The sequence below is a fragment of the Salmo salar genome, chromosome 22 (assembly GCF_965601325.2).
Source record: "Salmo salar chromosome 22, fSalSal1, whole genome shotgun sequence".
NCBI classification, from domain to species: domain Eukaryota; kingdom Metazoa; phylum Chordata; class Actinopteri; order Salmoniformes; family Salmonidae; genus Salmo; species Salmo salar.
In genome coordinates this window covers 13,310,806-13,327,052 of record NC_138312.1, presented here as the reverse complement: position 1 = coordinate 13,327,052, position 16,247 = coordinate 13,310,806, and the positions used below count along the sequence as shown (strand labels likewise).

At 46.6% G+C, this 16,247-nt stretch overlaps 1 protein-coding gene across 3 annotated transcripts in view; it reads left to right on the top strand.

Annotated features, from left to right (window-relative positions):
• Nucleotides 1-16,247, top strand: part of LOC106582605 (voltage-dependent calcium channel subunit alpha-2/delta-2) — a 363,243-nt gene that overhangs the window by 284,820 nt on the left and 62,176 nt on the right. For 2 of the 3 annotated variants that reach the window (XM_045705262.2, XM_045705260.2), the window contains exon 5: nucleotides 8,914-8,958. The exons of the other annotated variant lie outside the window; for it this stretch is intronic. In XM_045705262.2, the coding sequence (XP_045561218.1) occupies nucleotides 8,914-8,958 (45 nt within the window). The remainder of the gene's footprint in view (nucleotides 1-8,913; nucleotides 8,959-16,247) is intronic. 3 annotated transcript variants of the gene reach the window in all.

Below are 16,247 nucleotides of genomic sequence, written 5' to 3'. Positions count from 1 at the left end.
TATTAAGGCTTATTGTACATTTCATTATGGCTGAGCCATGGACATGACAAACCCTGTCAATAAGCAAGATTCAATTTACTATAGGGCCTAAAAAGAGTGTGAATAATGTTAATCATAATGTTAATCAAAATAATGTAGGCCTACACGATACATAGATAAAAATGGGATGTGCGCTCGCTGTTTTGCTGCTCCCAAACTTGATTTTTTTAATAACACCTCAGATATTGCAACCCCTCCCACCTCAGCGCAAGCGAGCTGATATTAGACAGGTAACGGTAGCTAGCGGGCTTCCGTACATCACAGTGTTCCGCACACTTGACCTCATTTTAGCTCCCAAAATAGTAATATTAATACCATCGTAAAGCACAATATATCCCCTTTTTTTAGCAAAATCAATGACGAGACATTCATGCTGCCCGTCTCTGCATGATTGAACAAAGCAATGGAGCTCCGCCAAGACTTTTAAAAAATGGTGGAGGGGGAAGCGAAGGCTACTGAGTGATAGTGAAAGGGGAAGATATGTCGTGTGGGGAAATGGCTTTTTTCACCCGATTTGTCCAATTTATCAACTCTAAAATGTAAAAAAAATCACTATAAAAGAGTTTATATACTGCTCAAAAAAATAAAGGGAACACTTAAACAACACATCCTAGATCTGAATGAAAGAAATTATCTTATTAAATACTTTGTTTCTTTACATAGTTGAATGTGCTGACAACAAAATCACACAAAAATAATCAATGGAAATCCAATTTATCAACCCATGGAGGTCTGGATTTGGAGTCACACTCAAAATTAAAGTGGAAAACCACACTACAGGCTGATCCAACTTTGATGTAATGTCCTTAAAACAACTCAAAATGAGACTCAGTAGTGTGTGTGGCCTCCACATGCCTGTATGACCTCCCTACAACACCTGGGCATGCTCCTGATGAGGTGGCGGATGGTCTCCTGAGGGATCTCCTCCCAGACCTGGACTAAAGCATCCGCCAACTCCTGGACAGTCTGTGGTGCAACGTGGCGTTGGTGGATGGAGCGAGACATGATGTCCCAGATGTGCTCAATTGGATTCAGGTCTGGGGAATGGGCAGGCCAGTCCATAGCATCAATGCCTTCCTCTTGCAGGAACTGCTGACACACTCCAGCCACATGAGGTCTAGCATTGTCTTGCATTAGGAGGAACCCAGGGCCAACCGCACCAGCATATGGTCTCACAAGGGGTCTGAGGATCTTATCTCGGTGCCTAATGGCAGTCAGGCTACCTCTGGCGTTCACATGGAGGGCTGTGCGGCCCCCCAAAGAAATGCCACCCCACACCATGACTGACCCACCGCCAAACCGGTCATGCTGGAGGATGTTGCAGGCAGCAGAACATTCTCCACGGCGTCTCCAGACTCTGTCACGTCTGTCACGTGCTCAGTGTGAACCTGCTTTCATCTGTGAAGAGCACAGGGCGCCAGTGGCGAATTTGTCAATCTTGGTGTTCTCTGGCAAATGCCAAACGTCCTGCACGGTGTTGGGCTGTAAGCACAACCACCACCTGTGGACATCGGGCCCTCATACCACCCTCATGGAGTCTGTTTCTGACCGTTTGAGCAGACACATGCACATTTGTTGCCTGCTGGAGGTCATTTTGCAGGGCTCTGGCAGTGCTTCTCCTGCTCCTCCTTGCACAAAGGCGGAGGTAGCGGTCCTGCTGCTGGGTTGTTGCCCTTCTACGGCCTCCTCCACGTCTCCTGATGTACTGGCCTGTCTCCTGGTAGCGCCTCCATGCTCTGGACACTACGCTGACAGACACAGCAAACCTTCTTGCCACAGCTCGCATTGATGTGCCATCCTGGATGAGCTGCACTACCTGAGCCACTTGTGTGGGTTGTAGACTCCGTCTCATGCTACCACTAGAGTGAAAGCATCGCCAGCATTCAAAAGTGACCAAAACATCAGCCAGGAAGCATAGGAACTGAGAAGTGGTCTGTGGTCCCCACGTGCAGAACCACTCCTTTATTGGGGGTGTCTTGCTAATTGCCTATAATTTCCACCTGTTGTCTATTCCATTTGCACAACAGCATGTGAAATGTATTGTCAATCAGTGTTGCTTCCTAAGTGGACAGTTTGATTTCACAGAAGTGTGATTGACTTGGAGTTACATTGTGTTGTTTAAGTGTTCCCTTTATTTTTTTGAGCAGTGTATAATGTCTCATTACATACCTATTTGAAGGTTTGTGTTGAATTTGAATAGGGTAACTGCAGCTGTCACGGCTTTTTAAAGTCATGATGGCTCGCAGTGATGACGCGAAACATTTACTATTGATTGAATTCAATTTTGATGAACTCACGAGTAATTAACTTTACACTCACCATTGATCATTTCTTGTTTTTAATCTACGAGAGAGGCGCTACCCCTGGTGGAAAGACGCTGTACAGCACAGAATGAGTTGCATAGTGCGTGCTGTACATTACGTCGTGATATGTCACGATGTAACATACCGCGTCAGAGGGGTCCGTTTTTTCAACTTTTCTCCTATACTATTGGTCCATTACCATGTCATTCAACGCTTGAATAGAAACGTAGTTCACACCCCAGATTTTGATGCCAACACAGTCGCTACAGTCCCATAAGTTTTCATTGCAGCCTCGTTTCAATGTCGCGGTTACGCAAAATGTGTACGGAACACAGTTAGCTACCAGTAAATTGCTGAATCTGGCGCATGCAGTGGAAAATGCTAGAGCGCCAGTTTTTAAATGCTTAAATTGTAAACTAACGTGTGTTTGGCACTTGCACCGCCATAGCAGCAGCCGAAATTAGAGCCCCTAGTCTCCCCAATGAAATGACATGTCAGTCAATTACTTTACATGTTTTGATGTTAAGTCTCCTATATGGGGGGCTTTGACTGGTTCTGGACCGGTTCCGACTGACATTTTGGTGTACAAAGTGCTCTGTGAAAGTCGTAGCGTCCAGTGCCTTATAGTGCCAGAAAGCCCCATCTGCCTGCTCTCTGCTACCACTCTCTCGGCGGAGCTGACTTGAAGTGTCCGGTTTCAGACCCCACATTTGCACAGGAAGTGATGTGTCACATTTTCTGGCCTATCCAGACAAATAATCAATTTAATGTACCTCTGAGCGATGAGCCCGGCCTGGGAGACGGCATATGAAAATGGACAGTGTAGCAAATCCAACAATGGTGGTTACTTCTCAGACGGATTTAGAGCTCTCAATATGAAACAACAACAAAGTATTTGTATAGAATTGAAACAAGACCACTTTGTCTTGGTCACAGATGGACAAAATCACTTTGTGCTCGAAGCTGAAGTTGTAACGAGCCTGCGCACATTTGAATGGCGTCTCTGCGCCGCTCAGTGGACGTTGAGGAGAAAATGATCTGTCGCCAATATGAAACGGTGCCAATATTGTACTGTCGCTCAGTATGATCATATTTATTTCACAGTTAGAAGAAAAGTGAAAATCTTATAGTAAGTCATTTCTAATTTGTTTGTTACTATATTTAGAGAGCATTTCAGTCATTTCAAGCCCTATTGCTTTTGTTTGAATAGGATAATCAACAATCACATATGGTTTTTCATATTTTCATTTATTTTCATAATATTTGTACTAGAGCCGTTTCTAGCCAGAGCCAGAGATGGATAGAGACAAGGAGTGATTGGAGCGGGGGCAGGAAGATAAAGACGACAGAGAGGCTGTATATACCTTCCAAACAGGTCGGCTTTACATAAGCAGTTCCTTTCTGCAGACCTATCACATTGGCTTTTTGTTCTGGCAGGTCCTTCCTGAAAAGTCAGCAGAGTGTGTGTCCGTGCATGTGTGTGTGTGTGTGTGTGTGTGTGCTTGCGTGCGTGCGTGTGTGTGCCTGTGTGTATGTGTGTGTGTGTGTGTGTGTGTGTGTGTGTGTGTGTGTGTGTGTGTGTGTGTGTGTGTGTGTGTGTGTGTGTGTGTGTGTGAATAGTAGAAAAAGAAATCCTTTGTTGTGCGTGATATAATGCCAGGTTCTATTAAGGATCCTGGTGCTACGGATGATTGGGATGGGATGATTGTTGGAGTACCATGGTCTGGAAAGCACCCACAGTTTCTGTTCAATGACTCGTCATAATTGTGTGTGTGTGTGTGTGTTCAAGTTCAAGTTTTATTATCACATGCTCAAGTACAGTGAAATGTTAACCTGCATGCTCTACCGAACCGTGCAGTAATCAATATCAAAATAGTAAAACAACATAGAATAAAGAAAACACAAGAAATAGGAGAGGAAGCTATGTACAGGGTCCGTGCCAATATCACATTTTCAATAGGCAGGGATAGTGGAGTAGTTTGAGGTAGATATGTACTGTACATGTACGCAGGGGATTAGGAGAAAGTGCAAGATAAATAATAATAATAATAAACAGTATGGCAGCAGCAGCATGAATACTGTGTGTGTGTGTATGTGTGAGGATGTTAGTGTGTGTGTGTGTGTGTGTGTGTGTGTGTGTGTGTGTGTGTGTGTGTGTGTGTGTGTGTGTGTGTGTGTGTGTGTGTGTGTGTGTGTGTGTGGTGTGGGGTGTGTGTGTGTGTGTGTGCGCGTGTATGTGTTTAATATTACCAAATTAATCTACAGCACCTGCCTTTTCATAGAACCTGGCATGATGTTTATTTGTTATTATTTACTCACATATGCTCTATGGTTTGTTATTATTTACTCTCATATGTTCTATGGTTTGTTATTATTTACTCTCATATGTTCTATGGTTTGTTATTATTTACTCTCATATGCTCTATGGTTTGTTATTATTTACTCTCATATGCTCTATGGTTTGTTATTATTTACTCTCATATGCTCTATGGTTTGTTATTATTTACTCTCATATGCTCTATGGTTTGTTATTATTTACTCTCATATGCTCTATGGTTTGTTATTATTTACTCTCATATGCTCTATGGTTTGTTATTATTTACTCTCATATGCTCTACGGTTTGTTATTATTTACTCTCATATGCTCTATGGTTTGTTATTATTTACTCACATATGCTCTATGGTTTGTTATTATTTACTCACATATGCTCTATGGTTTGTTATTATTTACTCTCATATGCTCTATGGTTTGTTATTATTTACTCTCATATGCTCTATGGTTTGTTATTATTTACTCTCATATGTTCTATGGTTTGTTATAAACCCTGTCTTGTTCCATTGTTTGTACTTATTGTAGGGGATAGAAACTAAAATATCCCCCATATGAGACTTCTCAGATGTAGAATTAGATATAAAATTCATTAATAGTCGTTTGTTCCAGTTATTGATAGTGGATAAGAGAAACAATAGAGGTCCATTCAGGGGGACATGTTCAGGCAGACAGACGGGCAGACAGACAGGCAGGCAGACAGACGGGCAGACATACAGCAGTGGACATGGTGAGGAAACACACAAAGTCACATTGTAATCTAGAGCAAAGGGGGCTGTTTCTATAGCAACAGTGGGCATCTAACCTGCCGCTGCACTGCATTCGCTCAAATCTGAAATTGGGAGAGAAGGCTGGTTTTGAGGGGAGGGAGATGGGGAAAGATGAAGATAGGACAGGGAGGGCGGAGAGGAGGAGGAGAGATTAGGGAGAGGGTGGAGAAAAGAAGAAGATTGAGATAAGGGTGAGGAGGCGGGAGGGGCTGGGGATGATCACATGACCTTAGTGTTTGTATTCTGTTGGAAATGTGTTGGTCCACTCCAGCAAGATAGATTCCATTTACTGATACCATTTCGTTTTTGTGTGAATGCTGCGCGTGTGTGTGTGGGTGCGTGTGTGCGTGAATTTGTGCGCATGCGTGCTGGCGTGCCGTTCTACGAGAGTGTGCCGTGTGTGTGTTTATACTGGGAGAGAGTAATTGCTGGCAGTGTGCTTTATTAGATGTGTGTTTAACCCAGGCCCCGGGCCCTCAGAGACCGGGGACCAGCCACACCAGATGGCCATTCAGCCTAGGGGGGATCTGACGGGCCACAGTGGCCTAGGACGCCGCTTGATGTGCGGGCGTGTGCGCGTGTGTGTGTAATGTACATTTTGCTGTATGAAGAGCTCACGAGTCTCTCGCTCTCGTTGCGAGATAATAGGACTAATAGGACATGAACCCAGTTACACAGAGGAACAGGCTTTGCGCCGTGGGATAATCACCAAAATATACAACACATGAAGTCATTGGAACATGTACAACGAACAGTGGCATGTCGACGCACGAGCACAGAGGACCTCCCATGCTCGTTACAATACAAGCACTCTACATGCTGTACGGGGACCTGTATAAACATGGATCAATCCCTCCGCCATCACTAGAGACAAAACAACTCTGCTGCCTACCTCCCTGCCTGCTAGGCATGCTATTTTTAGCTCCGACTGCACCCCCCCCCCCCCGGCACTCTGTGCTCCCCGTGCGCCCCTTAAACCCCACGCCCAGCTCAACCTGCTTACGCTCATATTTGCTCTCCACACCCACCACCCGCATCTTTACTACTGTCTATTCATGTCTTCCTGTTTACATCCCTCAACTACCCTAGCTCCACCTCCTTCCCTCATCCTCTCTCCTTGTTCCCCTGCCCACCCACATCATGTATGTCTGCTGAGTCGAGAGAGGAGGCAGGGTCAGTGTGTTCTGGTACTGGAGGATATCAGGCCTCAGTCTGTCTGAAGGGAGAGGACTTGGTTCCCCTGCTCCCCTCCTTCCCTGCTCCTCTGTCCGGAGGCCTCTGCCGCTCCCAAGGACATGAGTTGTGTCCAGGCAAGGCCTGTCTCATGATTAGTGTCAATAGGAGTTTGAGTCAGGCTGTGTCTTTCTGTCTGTGTGGGTTGTTTGGGACTGAGCTGAGCCGGTCTTAGCTGGCTGATGACTGACTCCGTGATTAGTGTTGGAGGTCAGCCTGGGCTCTGGCCATAGTCACATGGGGCGTGGAGTGTCTCAAACAGAGAGAGAGAGTGGAATAGAGAGAGAGTGGAAGAGGGAGAGAGTGGAAGAGAGAGGAGTGGAAGAGAGAGGAGTGGAAGAGAGAGAGGAATAGAGAGAGAGAGGAATAGAGAGACAGTGGAAGAGGGAGAGAGTGGAAGAGAGAGGAGTGGAAGAGAGAGAGAGAGGAATAGAGAGAGAGTGGAATAGAGAGAGAGTGGAAGAGAGAGAGAGGAATAGAGAGAGAGTGGAATAGAGAGAGAGTGGAAGAGAGAGAGAGTGGAAGAGACTGAGATTGGAAGAGAGAGAGAGTGGAATAGAGAGAGAGTGGAAGAGACAGAGAGTGGAAGAGATAGAGAGTGGAATAGAGAGAGAGAGGAATAGAGAGAGAGTGGAATAGAGAGAGAGTGGAAGAGAGAGAGAGTGGAAGAGAGAGAGAGAGGAATAGAGAGAGAGGAATAGAGAGAGAGAGGAATAGAGAGAGAGAAATAGAGAGAGAGTGGAAGAGAGAGAGTGTGGAATAGAGAGAGAGTGGAAGAGAGAGAGAGAGGAATAGAGAGCGAGTGGAATAGAGAGAGAGAGGAAGAGAGAGCGAGAAAGTGGAATAGAGAGAGTGTGGGTGACTGCAAGAGGAAAAGACAGTGGTAGAGAGAAAGAGAAGGAGTGAGAGAGCAGTGGGCGGTTGTGGGCATGTGAGTGTGTGTGGAGGGCTCTCTCAGCCAGAGTAGGACCAGAGATCCTCCACCAGGGGAGAGCCAGAGCAGGACCAGAGTTCCTCCACAGGGAGAGCCAGAGCAGGACCAGAGCTCCTCCACAGGGGGAGAGCCAGAGTAGGACCAGAGCTCCTCCACAGGGGGAGAGCCAGAGTAGGACCAGAGGTCCTCCACAGGGGGAGAGCCAGAGCTGGACCAGAGCTCCTCCACCGGGGGAGAGCCAGAGCTGGACCAGAGCTCCTCCACAGGGGGAGAGCCAGAGTAGGACCAGAGCTCCTCCACAGGGGGAGAGCCAGAGCTGGACCAGAGCTCCTCCACAGGGGGAGAGCCAGAGTAGGACCAGAGCTCCTCCACAGGGGGAGAGCCAGAGTAGGACCAGAGGTCCTCCACAGGGGGAGAGCCAGAGCTGGACCAGAGCTCCTCCACCGGGGGAGAGCCAGAGCTGGACCAGAGCTACTCCACAGGGGGAGAGCCAGAGCTGGACCAGAGCTCCTCCACAGGGGGAGAGCCAGAGTAGGACCAGAGCTCCTCCACAGGGGGAGAGCCAGTCACTCCCGTGCCCTTGAGAGCGCATCCTCACCCAGGCTCCCTCCGAAATGGTAATGAGGCGGGCCCCACAGTCGGAAGCCGCACCACGCTGCACACAGCCCTGGCATGCCCGCACCATGTGCCTCCCTCCACAGGAGATAAGGGTGGAGGGGCGAGGAGGGTTAAGCGCTGGACTGGGGGGGAGGGGAAGGGAGGGGAGGGGGGAGGGGTGCGTACAGGGAGTGTGCTGCCATGAACTTGGCTTCTGTCCTGTTCTCTCTCTCTCTCTTTTCTTTCTCCTCTGAGATGAGAGAGCTGCTGTTTACCATGACCTCAACAGACAATAAGCAGTGGATAAGAGCGCTAGGGAACAATGCTAGCTCATTCCACTCATATCCCAACGTAGCACTCTATACTCATCCTAAATCCAGCTACCAACCACTGCACCATAGTAAAGCATGCCGTACATACAGCACTGTGTTTCCTAATGCGTCACAGCACTACTAGATAGCATCCCAACTGCGTTAGAACACAGCATGTCTCAGGATCTACAACACGCAGTTCCATTCAACAGCCCCATCTTTCATCACACTACCTCCTCGGTGTTCTGTGATGCTGATTATATTCTCATGCTGTCTAGTGTGTCTGAATATAACCTTGACATCTCCATACAGCTCCACCAGCAGAAGAGCCTCGAGGATATAGTCACTGCTATATCTTCTCTCATCACCTCTCTTTTCACCTTTCTTTTCCGCGCAGGAGAGCGACGTGGAGTACTATGATTCGAAAGCGGAATCAGACTATGTGAGTACAGTGGTGTGTCCTCCCAGTCCTGCCCGTCCTGCTCCCCTGTAAGTCTTGTTGTCCCCTTGGTCACAGGCACGTGGGCTGTCTGTGTGTGTTAGTACGCTGGTGAGACTCCTGTGACTGTGAGTGTTGAGTGTTACAGGGCTGGAGCCAGCACCATGCATGTGACCAAGCTCCCACTAAATGTCCTACCAAGAGATTCAGTCAAACCCTGGAGTACCTACCTGCCCAATCCCAAACCCTGGAGTATGCCTACCCAATCCCAAACCCTGGAGTACCTACCTACCCAATCCCAAACCCAGGAGTATGCCTACCCAATCCCAAACCCTGGAGTATGCCTACCCAATCCCAAACCCTGGAGTACCTACCTACCCAATCCCAAACCCAGGAGTATGCCTACCCAATCCCAAACCCTGGAGTACCTACCTACCCAATCCCAAACCCTGGAGTACCTACCTACCCAATCCCCAAACCCAGGAGTACCTACCTACCCAATCCTAAACCCAGGAGTACCTACCTACCCAATTCTAAACCCAGGAGTACCTACCTACCCAATCCCCAAACCCTGGAGTACCTACCTACCTAATCCCAAACCCTGAAGTACCTACCTACCCAATCCCAAACCTTGGAGTACCTACCTGCCTGTCCCGAACTATGCCTAACCTCACCTGTCAAACCTTGAAGTACCCTCACCCCAACTGTCGAGTACCTAGTACCTAACCTCAACCTTTCGAACCCTGGTATACGTACCTAACCCCAACTGTCAAACCCTGGTGAATTTACCTAACTAACTAAAACGGAAGTACCTAACCCTTACTGTTTACTGAGTATTTTAACCCCAACTGTCAAACCCTGGTGAATTTACCTAACTAACTAAAACGGAAGTACCTAACCCTTACTGTTTACTGAGTATTTTAACCCCAACTGTCAAACCCTGGTGAATTTACCTAACTAACTAAAACGGAAGTACCTAACCCTTACTGTTTACTGAGTATCTTAACCCCAACTGTCTACTGCGACTGCGACTGCAGCTCCTACTTTCCTCCCAAGAGATTGAGTCAAACTCTGGACTTCAGCAGCACTCTCCATGTGTTTTACCTCGACCAATGCCACAATGCAGGGCCATAGAACACCCAACCACAAATCAATGTAGGCTACCAGTACCAATTCATAAGTAGCTATACAGTAACTATCATAGAAAGTCAGATTTCATGTTTTGTCTTGTCACCATTAATACCAGTCAATTACAGACCGCTCCCCCTCCCTGGTCTGGGAACAGTCAATAGACCTTCCAGGGGGTGTTCAGGCCACACACCGCTTTGTGCTACTGTACCAGGCCACCTGATTGGTTAGCCATCAGAACCAAATCCAAGAATTCCCTAGATCACCCAAGCACAAAGGGAAGGAAGGAATAAGGAGGGAGAGATGGAAGAGAGAGAGAGAGAGAGAGAGAGAGAGAGAGAGAGAGAGAGAGTGGAGAGAGAAAGAGATGGAGAGATTGGAGAGAGAAAGAGATGGAGAGAGATGGGGCAGAGAGAAAGTGAGAGAGCGATGAAGGAGAGAGAGAAAGAGATTGAGAGAGAAAGAGATGGAGAGATTGGAGAGAGAAAGAGATGGAGAGAGATGGAGGAGAGAGAAAGTGAGAGAGTGATGAAGGAGAGCGAGAAAGAGATGGAGAGAGACTGAGGAGAGAGAAAGTGAGAGAGCGATGAAGGAGAGCGAGAAAGAGATGGAGAGAGACTGAGGAGAGAGAAAGAGATGGAGGAGAGAGCGAGATGGAGAGAGAGAAAGATATGGAGAGAGACAGAGGAGAGAGAAAGTGAGATAGCGATGACGGAGAGCGAGAAAGAGATGGAGAGAGACTGAGGAGAGAGAAAGAGATGGAGGAGAGAGCAAGATGGAGAGAGAGAAAGATATGGAGGGAGATGGAGGAGAGAGAAAGTGAGAGAGAGATGAAGGAGAGAGAAAAAGATGGAGAGAGATGGAGATAGAGATAGAGAGAAATGTGGGGACAGACAGACAGAGGAGCTAGCTATGTTATAAATCACGGCATGATTTTCTCGGTGTTCAAGGCGGCCCTCGTGATTAATGACACAGCACTTTAGGGCCTGTCAGCACGTCTAATTGGAGGACATCGGTCATCATTAACATGGTCGCTGCTAAGGCCGAGCTTGACACACCCCATGACCCTTGCCTCGCCACCTCAAGCTTATCCCAGCACACTGCTAGAGGTCATCCTGAGGTCAACCCCCACGCCAGCCTGGCTAGTTCAAAACAGATACATGGCTAGTTCAAAACAGGTTCCTTGAAAAAGACAACTCCATTATGTCCAGAGACCTGTTCGAACTTTCCATGGTGGTTGAGTTGAGGTTATGAAGAGGTAAGGGAGGGACCTTTTGGAAGAGTGTTTACTTTCTCCTCAACCTCCCCTCTATCCCTTCCTCTCACCCACTGCTTCCTCCCTCTTTTCCTTCCTCTCACCCCCCCCTTTTCCCCTGCAATTCCTCCACCTCTATCTCCTCCATCTACAGTATGACCACTCACTCTCCTATCACTGATCCACAGTGTCTACTCCCTCCAACTGCCCCTGCTCCTGTACCTTAGCTTTACTCCTGTACCTGCGCTGTACTCATGGACCCGTGCTCTACTCCTGTACCTTTGCTTTACTCCTGTACCCATGCTCTACTCCTGTACCCGTTCTCTACTCCTGTACCCGTGCTCTACTCCTGTACCCGTGCTATACTCCTGTACCCATGCTCTACTCCTGTACCCGTGCTCTAACCCTGTACCCATGCTCTAACCCTGTCCCCGTGCTCTACCCCGTACCCGTGCTCTTCTCCTGTACCCGTGCTCTACTCCTGTACCTGTGCTCTTCTCCTGTACCCGTGCTCTAACCCTGTCCCCGTGCTCTACCCCGTACCCGTGCTCTTCTCCTGTACCCGTGCTCTACTCCTGTACCTGTGCTCTTCTCCTGTACCTGTGCTCTTCTCCTGTACCCGTGCTCTACCCCTGTACCTTAGCTTTACCCCTGTACCCGTGCTCTACTCCTGTACCCGTGCTCTAACCCTGTACCCATGCTCTAACCCTGTCCCCGTGCTCTACCCCGTACCCGTGCTCTTCTCCTGTACCCGTGCTCTACTCCTGTACCCGTGCTCTTCTCCTGTACCCGTGCTCTTCTCCTGTACCCGTGCCCTTCTCCTGTACCCGTGCTCTTCTCCTGTACCCGTGCTCTTCTCCTGTACCCGTGCTCTAACCCTGCACCTGTGCTCTACTCCTGTACCCGTGCTCTACTCCTGTACCCGTGCTCTTCTCCTGTACCCGTGCTCTACTCCTGTACCCGTGCTCTTCTCCTGTACTCGTGCTCTACTCCTGTACCCGTGCTCTACTCCTGTGCCTTTGCTCTACTCCTGTACCTACCTTCACCTCGTCTGCCCTGTCTGCTCCATCCCTCCTCTCCCCTTGTCTGCCCATCCCATCCCCCCTTTCTCTCCTTGCTACTAACGGGGGTTGTAATGCGCTCCTTTTACCCCTCCAGTATAAACACTCCATCATTACAATATCTAGTTAGCTTGTTGGGCCAGATGCTCTGGACTCCATATCTCTCACAACTTTAAATTGAATCGCACAGCGCCCTTGTGTAGGTATAGGCACTGTCCACAGTTGAGTTCCTGCCCAAAAGGCGACTCTGTCTGGGTCCTCAATCTCTTATTCTCTGTGTCCAGGCATAGAAACAGCACATAGCTGTCATTCTCATTGATGGTAATATTCCACAGTAGTATGTGTAGCGGCACTGGAGGGGATTGCTTAGTATTGGGATTAATAACACCCCGTGTTAAGACTATCTTTGGGTCTAGCCTTATCCTCACCCCAACTCTAGCCCTGGCACTTTGACAATGAACTGTTTTCATTGGCAGGGTCCCATTATACTTTTTGTTTTTACTATGACTTTAATACACACACAGATACACCGACACATGAAAGATTATAGGCATGATGTCTTGGCCTGTCCCGGCAACACCTCATTGGCTGTCAGTAGAACAATATGATATTGATTTTAGAGTTTTGTTTTTATCAGCCATTGTTGGGGGAAAATCCCTCTGCAAGAACAACACAATTGAAAGAGACAAGATCAGACACACCCAATAGAAGATTATTACTTATGCTTCAGCTGAGAACAGACAAAGCTCACTCTGGGTGAAATTGCAATGGTCTCCGCATTATCTCACTTTCATTTGAAACTGCTATTTGGTCGGTAGTGAAATACATATGACTTGTAAATGACGTTAAGGTAGCGTTTTGGTGGAGGGCAAGGAGCAGAGATGTCGGCCACCTAGCTGGAAACACTAATGATATTGTAGCTTCACATTGCATTTGAAACACAGACTCGTCTTGCATTGTGATTTTCTTTGCTTTATCATACACTGCACCATATTACACTGTCAAAGCTCAGTTTGGACACACACACAATATCAAAGGGATGAGCCAGGTTTGGAGGCGAGAGATGCTTGTGATCATGGGCGAGTCCTAGATGGGTAAAAGTGGAAATGAAAGAGTCTTCAAAATGTCATTCCTGGCCTCTTCAACCTTTAATTAAACCTTGAGAATGGGGAGATAAAATTAATAAATTGGGTAATGAATCGAGCAAAACAGGTGGTGGGTGGCTGAAGAAAATGAACCAATCAGTCTTTCCTGTGTGGATTTATTCAGCTTCTAATTAGAAGCTGCCTTGGTTAATTATGATTGGGCTCTTTGGAAAAAGAGGGCCTCACTGGAATGACAGTCAGGCTGAGAGATAAACAAACACCGGGACGGGACTCCACAGTACGCTGCTGATGCACGAGGGGCTTATGAAGCCAATCGCCTTCTCCGTTATTGATAACCCGACTTCCCTAAGTCAATCACCTTCATTGTAACTAATGCAACCCTTTTCTCTAAGCCAGTCACCTTCCCTGCAACAAATACAATAGCATTTCTAATCTAATTACATTTATGTTAAGTAATAATCCACCCCTCGAACCCAAAGACCTTTATTGTAACTAATCCTTCCAGCATTCCTAACCCACTTCCTCTCTAACTGATAAACCACCACCTCTAACCCAATCATCCTCCGCGATGAACCAGCATGTCCTACCTAATCGCCCATGCCAACAAACTGCCCCGTAACACAATTTCCTCACATGTTTTGAAGGAACTGCATCAGTAATGGAGTGATCCTCTCTGCTAGACCAGCGTTAGACTGTAACACTCTCACCCTCGCTGATTCAAATGAATTCGCATCGTCATGAACGCGTTCATTGTCTTTGCTGTAATATTACAAGGCTAGTATTATATTTTTCAACCAATTATCTTCACTGTCACTTCCACACCATCCACTTTTACACTGTCACCAGCAACATTAACGTTGCACATCTTCTCAGTTCAATGTTCTTGCGTGATGGGGTCATTGTTGTGTGGGGCAGTTTAACATTGTAATGGAGTTGGAGATCATTGGAAGGAGAGAAAAAAAAAGGTGACAGAACGATTATGAAACATTTTCGCTGAGTGGGAAGGTTTTGACAGAATGAATGGATGAGTTGAGGAATAGGAGGCAGTTTATGAGCTATACATTGTTATTACAGTCAAAACTGACAAAGATAGAAGGTGTCGAACTAAGGACCATAACCTGTGAGTGTAGCCTTGTGTAAATGGGGTTTTTATAACAGTAAGTTTGTGTCGATACGTTTGTATTTGCGTATGTATGCACAACTGCGTGTGTATAAGCATGTATGAAAGAGACACACAGAGCGGGAGACCGAGACAGTTGACGTATGTCTGATGATGCGTTTCCTGGTACCGTAGCGTGTTTTCCTGGTCTGTGACTACCCAGTTCCTAGCGTTGACATTCAGTGGGCTATCGTCACAACTGTCCCCCTGCTCTGCTCTTCCCATCCTCTCCAACAACAGCTTGTAATTGCATTTTAATAGACAATTAAAGCCAGGCCATAAATCAATTCTTGCACTGGGTATGAGGCTCGAATTACATTTTTGTGAAGAAAAAAACCCAAACATTTTTATCATGTCAGATTCAATGAACACTTGCTGCTCTATTAAATCATGATATGTGGGCATATCTCAATGTGAACTATACAGTAATGAACTATATGTGTTTGAGTATTTGTTTTATTTTTGTTCTGCCTGCCACCCCCCCCCCCCCCCCTTTGGATGAGTGAGTATTTCTGTTATGTTCACTTGTGCTGACATGCATCTGTCAGTTTTAGTATGACACTTTTAATCAGTGTTGGGGTAGTTACTCAAGAAAAGTAATATATTACCTATTACTTATCACTTCTTTCAACAGTAACAAATTACTTGACTTATTATTCCCTGGGAAAACGAGTTATTTGCACTACTTGTTATATTACTTTTGCGTAACACATCAAAACGTTGAGCGCGTCCTCACTCAATGTAAACAATGCCAACGTTACGTTACGTAGGCCTATACACCAGTGGATAAGGGCAGCATTTCCTCTACTACATACCAACAAGCTTGTTCAGCTGTCCCTGGGTTACAGCCTGTATTCCTGAACCATTCAAAACAAGCCTTGGTTGTTTTGGAGGAGGTAGGCCTACAGTCATCTTCAGCAGCAGTGGTCAGGCCTCAAGGGATCTTTCGCTAAGAGTTTTGTCTTGGCGTGTTGCTTTTACAGGCTCTTCAAGAGATTGGAGGTTTGTGTTTCTAGCAGTGGAGAGGTGTTTCTCGCTAGGGCACAGTTGACATGGTACTATATTCTTGTAATTTTGTCCTCCTGCCAAATCAAAGCAATGGGAGTACTTCCAATTAGAGGAACTGAATGTTTAAGATACTTCGGGCGTTTTTCATCTCCCTCGCATGTGTTAACAGGAACTTGGTGAGAGGACCTCAAACTCAGGACGAAAACAATTACAATCTGGGGCGTGGGGATTTTAAATATTGAGCCAACAGACATGGAATAATAATCACCATCACAAATATCTCTTTTGATCAATAACTGTAACAGGAAGGGAAGGATAACAAAAGTAACTAAGTAACAACGACCTTTCTTACAGTAACTGTAATATTTTTACTCAAGTTGGAACAGTATGCCATTATATTATTACTGTAACGCATTACTTTGTAACACATTCGTAAAAAATTTTAACACGTTACCCCCCCAACACTTCTTATAATACAGTATGATATACTGTATTATATACAGTATTTGATGGATGTTTTTGCCTCCCTTTTCCTTATGGTATGCAATGCGTCTATACAGTATGTGTGTATATTG